This window comes from Musca vetustissima, unplaced genomic scaffold (assembly GCF_032173495.1).
Source record: "Musca vetustissima isolate MV318-11 ecotype Yass unplaced genomic scaffold, APGP_CSIRO_Mvet_v1 utg75035, whole genome shotgun sequence".
Taxonomy (NCBI): domain Eukaryota; kingdom Metazoa; phylum Arthropoda; class Insecta; order Diptera; family Muscidae; genus Musca; species Musca vetustissima.
This window is the reverse complement of record NW_026889734.1, coordinates 75524-84581: the sequence shown is the minus strand read 5'-3', so window position 1 is coordinate 84581 and position 9058 is coordinate 75524. Positions and strand designations below refer to the sequence as shown.

General features: G+C 34.6%; 1 protein-coding gene across 1 annotated transcript; it reads right to left on the bottom strand.

Annotated features, from left to right (window-relative positions):
* Window positions 1-3776: 3776 nt before the first annotated feature.
* On the bottom strand, window positions 3777-7302 carry LOC133337358 (uncharacterized). The gene is made up of 2 exons (XM_061545588.1): window positions 6041-7302; window positions 3777-3834 (listed from the first exon to the last, which is right to left on the bottom strand). Exons 1-2 carry the CDS (start codon window positions 7300-7302, stop codon window positions 3777-3779), a joined length of 1320 nt encoding a protein of 439 aa, XP_061401572.1.
* Between the last annotated feature and the right edge of the window lie 1756 nt (window positions 7303-9058).

Here is a 9058-nt window from a genome sequence, read left to right as displayed (position 1 = left end):
GCGGAGGTCAAGAATTCGCTATGAAATGAAATGGAAATGGTTTATGAAATTAGTACATATTTATATAAAAAGTACAAAATGGTACTAAATTTAGTACTATTTTTGCGTTTAAATGAAGCCTGAAATTTTGAACTACTACTGGAGTATAGGATTGAGGTAGCTTTAAAAAATCGTACTTATTTGTACGAAAAGTACTAAATTTGGTGCAAGTTGAATTTACGAAATGTAATAAATGGTACTAATTTTGGTACAGTTTGTATGTTGGTGAACGGATAGGGCTGGAATCCCTAAAGGTTATTATTGCAGTGCATGACTGAGATAGTTTTGGAAATTCGTACTTATCGGTACGAAAAGGACAAAATTTGGTACAATCTGGACTTTGATGAACGGGTAGAATTCGAATCCTGCAATTTTCAACATAGGTTACTGTGGGAGTGTAGGATTGATAGAGGTTTGCAATAAGGGTACGGAAAGTACAGAATGGTACCAAATCTGAAGGTCCAACTGAGGCGTGGATTTATTAAAGAATATTTTTCAAGGTCCAACTGAGGCGTGGATTTATTAAAGAATATTTTTCAAGGTCCAACTGAGGCGTGGATTTATTAAAGAATATTTTTCAAGGTCCAACTGAGGCGTGGATTTATTAAAGAATATTTTTCAAGGTCCAACTGAGGCGTGGATTTATTAAAGAATATTTTTTCAAGGTCCAACTGAGGCGTGGATTTATTAAAGAATATTTTTCAAGGTCCAACTGAGGCGTGGATTTATTAAAGAATATTTTTCAAGGTCCAACTGAGGCGTTAAAGAATATTTTTCAAGGTCCAACTGAGGCGTGGATTTATTAAAGAATATTTTTCAAGGTCCAACTGAGGCGTGGATTTATTAAAGAATATTTTTCAAGGTCCAACTGAGGCGTGGATTTATTAAAGAATATTTTTCAAGGTCCAACTGAGGCGAAAATATATATGGGAGCTATATCTAAATTTGAACCGATTTTCACGAAACTTAACACACATCATTCTAGACCTAATTCATTATGCTGTGCCAAATTTCATGCAAATCGAAAGATATATAGGCACTTTGAAGCACCATTTACATAAAATCGGACGTAAATATATATGGGAGCTATATCTAAATCTGAACCGATTTTCACGAAACTTAACACACATTATTCTAGACCTAATTCATTACGCTGTGCAAAATTTCGTGCAAATCGAAAGATATATAGGGACCATTTGCTGTAAATCGGACGAAAATATATATGGGAGCTATATCTAAATCTGAACCGATTTTCATGAAACTTAACACACATCATTCTATACCTAAATCATAACGCTGTACCAAATTTCGTGCAAATCGAAAGATATATAGGCACTTTGGTGCACCATTTACCTTAAATCGGACGAAAATGTATATGGGAGCTATATCTAAATCTGAACCGATTTTCCCGAAACTTAACACACATCATGATATACGTAATTCATTACGCTGTGCAAAATTTCGTGCAAATCCAAGGATATATAGGGACTTTGGTGGACCATTTATATTAAATCGGACGAAAATGTATATGGGAGCTATATCTAAATCTGAACCGATTTTCACGAAACTTAACACACATCACTCTCGACCTAATTCATTACGCTGTGCCAAATTACGTGCAAATCGAAAGATATATAGGCACTTGGTGCACCATTTACATTAAATCGGACGAAAATATATATGGGAGCTATATCTAAACCGGAACCGATTTGAAAAAAAAACCTTTTTAAAAATATATTTTATTGCACATTTAACACACTTGTTTGATTGCAACAACTATTAGTTTCTTTATCTATTTTGTTGTCAACAAAACATAACAAAAATCAATCGAAGATCTCTCTTTCACCGTGAATTGATTGGGCGCCACGCAGTATGCGGCGGTTTATTTCTTTCATTTTTCATTTGTTTCTTTTCCGATTTTTTGACAATTTGCCAGATCGATAAAAATTTCCGCTTCTTGATTAGAATTACATGATATTGATTTTAGTTTTTCAATATATTTTTAAAAGCTTTTTTTTTAATAAAAATTACTAATTTTTTTTTTTCAGTACAAAATCAAACACACACAAATATTTTTATTAAAACATTTTTAGTATTTTTGTCAATCACTTAATTGAGAATTTTTAAATTGCAATATGTTGTTTCATCGAAGATTTTCTTGTGGATGTGGATGAAATGAACTGACTATGGAACACTGTAGCCGTTCAAAGTGGAGCGATATCACCGAAGCTCCAGTACTTTGGTTATGAAATTTCTTTCGACAGATTCAGTCCCGAGAAACTTTCCTAAATTTTCCATATTTAAAAAATTTAATTACCGTTGTATTCGGATTGGATCCTATGCTATGCAATCGACAATCTAAGGCAAACTGATAAATTTTGCTAATTATTTTGAGCTATTTATGCAAATGGGAAAAAAGGAAGAACAGGGAAATAATAAAATAAAAAATATACACAAGTGGTAAAAAGTCAACACAAAAATGAAAAACAAATAGGGATTTTATGTATATATATATATATATATATATATATGTACACTTCAACATTAACCATATTTCCAAATTACAATGCTCCAGCTCTATCGGTACATCTAAATCGGTACATTTGGTACACATTAGTACGAATTGTCAAAACTTTATACCTAGCCCAATCGTACACCCCAAACGGTGATCCTAACATCAAATTTTAAGATTCCAGCTCTATCGGTTCACCCAAATCCAAATTTGGTACCATTTAGTACAAATTAGTACGAATCTCCAAAACCTTCTACAAAGCCCAATCCTACATCCAAACAATGATCCCAACTCCAAATTTCAGGATCGCAGCTCTATCGGTTCAACAAAATTGAAATTGTACCAAATTTAGTACAATTTAGTACCCATAGGTATGAATTTTTCAAAACTTAATCCATATCCCAATCTTACACTCCAACATTAACCATATTATCAAAATTTCAGTGCTCCAGCTTTATCGGTTCACCCAAATCCACATTTGGTACCATTTAGTACACATTAGTACGAATTTCCAAAACTTTATACATAGCTCAATCGTACACCCCTAACATCAAATTTTACGATTCCAGCTCAATCGGTTCATCCAAATTTGGTACCATTTAGTACGCATTAGTACGAAACTCCAAAACCGTCTACAAAATCCCAATCCTACATCCAAACAATGATCCCAACTCCATATTTCAGGATCTCAGCTCTATCGGTTCAACCAAAATTCAAATTGTAACAAATTTAGTACAATTTAGTACCCATAGGTATGAATTTCCAAAACTTAATCCATACCCCAATCGTGCAATCCAACATTAACCATATTTCCAAATTTCAGTGTTCCAGTCTTATCGGTACAACCAAATCCACATTTGGTACCATTCGGTACACATTAGTACGAATTTTCAAAACTTTGTACATAGCCCAATCCTACACCCCAAACGGTGATCCTATAATCAAATTTTAAGATTCCAGCTCTATCGGTTCACCCAAATCCAAATTTGGTACCATTTGGTAAAAATTTCCAAAATTTGTCATACATCGGTTCACTCAAAATTTAAATTGAACAAAATGTAGTTCACATTCGTAGGAATTTCCAAAACTTCGTAAATAACTCAATTCTACCTACAACAGTGATCCTAACTCCAAATGTCAAGATTCCAGCTCTATCGGTTCACCCAAATCTAAATTTGGTACTATACCTACACGCCAACAATGTTAATAACTCCAAATTTATGGATCACAGCTCTATTGGTTCATCCAAATCCAAGTTGTACCAATTATAGTGCGATATAGTACTATGCGTACACAATTAAAATTGTACCAAATTTAGTACACAGTAGTACGAATTTCCAAAAGATCCTACTTAACCCAAACCTACAGCCCCACAGTGATCATAAATCCAAGTTTCAGGATTCCAATTTTATAAATTCACCCACAATGCAAATTGTACTAAATTTAGTACATAGTAGTACCAATTTCCAAAACTTCCTACATACCCCAGTACGAATTTCCGAAACCTTCTACTTACCCCAACCCTACACCTACACAGTGATCCTAAATCCATTTTTCAGGATTCCAACTCTATCGGTTCAACCCCAAAATTCAAATTGTACCAAATTTAGTACACATTAGTACAAATTTCTAAAACTTTTACATATCTCAATGTTACACCTTAACATTGATCCCAACTCCAAATTTCATGAATCTAGCTCTATTGGTTTACCCAAAATTCAAATTGTACCAAATTTAGTACCATTTAGTACCCATGAATATAAATTGCTTAAACTGAGTCCTGACCCCAATCCTACATCCCTACAATGATCCTAACTCCAAATTTCATTTTTCCAGCTCTATCGGTTCACCCAAATCCAAACTGTACCGATTATAGTACGATTCAGTACTTTTCGTACACATAAGAAACAAATTTCAAAAATTACGTTCATATCCCAATACCTCAAATCCTACACCTCCACAGTGATCCTAAATCAAAATTTGAGTATGCCAAATCTATCGCTTCACTCACAATTCAAATTGTACCAAATTTAGTACACTGTAGTACCAATTTCCAAACCTTCCTACATATCCCAATCCTACACCTCAACAGTGATCCCAACTCCAAATTTCAGGATCGCAGTTCTATCAGTTCACCTAAAATTCAAATGGTACCAAATTTAGTACCATTTAGTACCCATAAGTAATAATGTCTTAAACGGAGTCCTGACCCTAATCCTACATCCCTACAATGATCCTAACTCCAAATTTCAATTTTCCAGCTCTATCGGTTCACACAAATCCAAACTGTACCGATTATAGTACGATTTAGTACTTTTCGTACACATAAGAAACAAATTTCCAAAATTGCGTTCATATCCCAATACCCCATTCCTATACCTCCACAGTGATCCTAAATCCATGTTTCAGGATTCCAACTCTATTGCTTCACTCACAATTCAAATTGTACCAAATTTAGTACACATTAGTACAAATTTCTAAAAATTTCTTACATATCTCAATCTAACACCTTAACTGTGATCCTGACTCCAAATTTCATGAATCTAGCTCTATTGGTTTACCCAAAATTCAAATTGTACCAAATTTAGTACCATTTAGTACCCATGAATGTAAATTGCTTAAACTGAGTCCTGACCCCAATCCTACATCCCTACAATGATCCTAACTCCAAATTTCATTTTTGGCGCTCTATCGGTTCACCCAAATCGAAATTGTACCAATTATAGTACGATTTAGTACTTTTCGTACACATAAGTAACAAATTTCCAAAATTACATACATATTCCAATCCTATGTTAATTTCAAATTTTTGGAGATACAAATCGAGTTGGAATCCTCGATTTGTATTTCCAAATTAAATTTGTACCAAATATAGTACCATATAGGGCACTTTTCGTACACATGTGTACACGCTTTCAAAACCATCTCCTTAAATAGACCCTACATCTCAACCCTAATTCACATTCCAAATTTTGAAGTTTTTAGCTCTATCCATTCACATGCTACGAAATTGTACGAAATTTAGTACATTTTAGTACTTTTCGCATACTAATAGTTCGAATTTCCAAAAACCCTTTGGCACATCTATCCTACACTTCACTTCAACGACCTCCAATCCAAATTTCAGAGTTCTAGCTCCAACGGTTCGCCAAATAGAAATGGTATCACATTTAGTACTTTTTAGTACTTTTCGTACCGTTCTAGTACGAATTTCCAAAAATCCAGCCAAAGGTGACAGTTTGGACCATGAGTGACCCTCACCAAAAATTTCAAGATTCTAGCTTCAGCCGTTTCGTCTGGGCGTTGATGAATCGTTAAATCAGCCAGTCAGTCAGGTTCGGAAAATTGAACTGAGGCGTGGATTTTTTAAAATTAATTTTTTGGAGATTTTTTTTTAATTTCATTATTTTTTAATTTTATTTATTTTTTAAATTCCTAAAAAAATTAATTACAATTTCCATTAGAAAAATCAAAACCCCCAGAACCCACCCTACGACATGTAATATCCAAATCCATTGAAAATCTTCCACCTTGAGGGCCTTCAATTCCTCCTCACGACTCGGATCGTGAAGCGGCACAAATCCAAGTTTCACCATATGACCATAAGTCTCAGCAATCCAGGCGTCCATCAACCCCCGTTCATGGACCAAATGTATTAAATAATTCAAAGGTTCCCTATAAGGAGAATCCGTGGGCAGCGGAATACCCCATATCATCATATCGTGAAGATTCATGGCAGCGGGTATGTGAAATATATTTCGACGAAAATATCCTTGTCTACGATGATAAATATCCCATAGAGGGGTCTGGACCACATATCCATAGGTGGTGTTGAAATTTTGACGATTCACAAAAAAATCGGAAGCATTGCCAGCAACCACCGCTACCTGATGCCAATGCTTGAGCCATTGATCCATAATAACGGCATCGGCAGGTTGTAGGAGAATTTTCACGGGGGAGGCCTCCAAGTCTTTGAGATTTTCAAATTGCCGATGATAGGGTGGCGAGGTAAAATAGCTGTTCACCTTGGCTGCAAACTCCGTGTTGATGATCAGACCAATTATGGCAATGAACAGATAAATCATCCTCAGACCCATTAGGCGGGTGCAATGTTCATTGAATGATTGACCCAAAATCCCGGGAAATATTTCAAACAAATGCCAATTCCAGGTGATCTTCTCGAAAAAATAATCAATGAGTCCCAGAAGTATGGAGAACATCCAAGAGGCCACACAGAGGATGAGAAAAAATCGGAGATCCAAAAGCAAATGGAAAACCTCATCAATGTCCAGCTGCGAGGAGAGAGGGACCATAATGGCCACTTTATTCAGCAATACAGCATAGGATATATCCCACCAGTTACCTCTACCCGCAGCATCCAAGGTCATGGGTAGGTCAAGCAATTCCTCCTTTACCATATGGGTGATTTCGGTAAAATGCACAGCCTTATGGGCATCGAGCGGCTGATACATCTCCAGATGGGCATTGAAATGTTCACCGAATAAAAATATCATTCGGGCCACAAAACCACTGAGGCGAATGCGGCCCTTGGCATCTTCAAAAATCAGAGTATTGGGTGGGGTATGTTCCGGTTGGGTATACAGGGTTTTATTGTATAAATTCCGCCAATTGGGGGGTTGGAATATTCCCACCTCGGATATTAGAGATTTCAAGTGCCATGAATATTCCGGATAGGGTTGTAGGTAATAATATTTTTCTTCGGGTGGCAAGTGGACTATGACATTTGTCATTTTATATTTTTCACACAGCCCCAGAAAATCTTGTAGGAACTCAAGGATCTCCCGCAGCTGCCATGCCATCAGAACAATGCGACTTTGTCTTATATTTTTTAAACTTCGTGCAACCGACTTCATTAGATTTTTATTGAAATTTCCATGCATAAAAATCACCGTCAAAATTTCCGAATTATAGTGGTCACTCATAGGCACCTCATGGCCCTCCAGCATATTCAGTTTGGGTACCTCAATAAGATCCGAAAATAACTCCCAAATTGCATAATCCAAGCCACGATCTCCATACAGCAGTAAAGTAGAGAACGGATTTTCTCTATAGATGGCATCGAATAGGGATTTGGAAAAAATATTGAATTTTATTTCAGCTCCAAATTTTTCAAAATTCCAATTTTTCCTCTCCGTAGAATAAGAAATTTTAGCCACTAGGCAAAATATTCCGCACAAAATAATCAAATGTCCCGGCGAGGCGTACATGGTGACTTGATGACTGAGATTGACTACCTAGAGGCTCTTCCATACGTTACCCGCCAATGGTAGATTTTTTTTTGTTTGTTCCGAACCCCTTTTCTGTTAATTGTTTCAATTAACATTTATGATGGGGGTGGAGCGGGCGATTTCAAGAGATTTATGATAAGATAGAAATCCTGCAGGAGGTTCCAATTTACATAATTGAATTTCAAGAGAAAATAAAACAAGGAGAAATTAATTTTTTAAAAATAAATTTTAGAGGCCTCAACAAAGACGTGGGTCCAAATAAAGCGTGGATTTTTTAAAATTTATTTTTGGAGGCGTGGATTTTTTAAAATTAATTTTTGGAGGCTTGGATTTTTTTTAAATTAATTTTTGGAGGCGTGGATTTTTTAAAATTAATTTTTGGAGGCGTGGATTTTTTAAAATTAATTTTTGGAGGCGTGGATTTTTTTAAAATTAATTTTTGGAGGCGTGGATTTTTTTAAAATTAATTTTTGGAGTCGTGGATTTTTTTATAATTAATTTTTGGAGTCGTGGATTTTTTTATAATTAATTTTTATAGGCGTGGATTTTTTTAAATTAATTTTTGGAGTTGTTGTTTTTTTAAATTAATTTTTGGAGTTGTTGTTTTTTAAAATTAATTTCTGGAGGCGTGGATTTTTTTTTTAATTAATTTTTGTAGGCGTGCCTTTTGTAGAATAAATTTAAAATTTATTTTTGGAGGCGTGGATGTTTTAAAATTCATTTTTGGAGGCGTGGATTTTTTTAAAATTAATTTTTGGAGGCGTGGATTTTTTTAAAATTAATTTTTGGAGGTGTGGATTTTTTTAAAATTAATTTTTGGAGACGTGGATTTTTTTTAAATTAATTTTTGGTAGCGGGGATTTTTTCAAAATTAATTTTTGGAGGCGTGGATTTTTTTTAAAATTAATTTTTGGAGTCGTGGATTTTTTCAAAATTAATTTTTGGAGTCGTGGATTTTTTCAAAATTAATTTTTGGAGGCGTGGATTTTTTTTAAATTAATTTTTGGTAGCGGGGATTTTTTCAAAATTAATTTTTGGAGGCGTGGATTTTTTTAAAATTAATTTTTGGAGGCGTGGATTTTTTTAAAATTAATTTTTGGAGGCGTGGATTTTTTTAAAATTAATTTTTGGAGGCGTGGATTTTTTTAAAATTAATTTTTGGAGGCGTGGATTTTTCTAAAATTATCTTTTGGAGGCGTGGATTTTTTAAAATTAATTTTTGGAGGCGTGGATTTTTTTAAAATTAATTTTTGGAGGC

What these genes read in the sequence shown, in the direction of transcription:
- LOC133337358 (XM_061545588.1), bottom strand. Translation starts at nt 7,302, where the DNA reads ATGACAAATGTCATAGTCCACTTGCCACCCGAAGAAAAATATTATTAC. An exon ending in TGGATATTACATGTCGTAGG is followed by an intron (nt 3,835 to 6,040) that starts GTGGGTTCTGGG and finishes GTGTACGCATAG; the next exon opens with TACTATATCGCACTATAATT.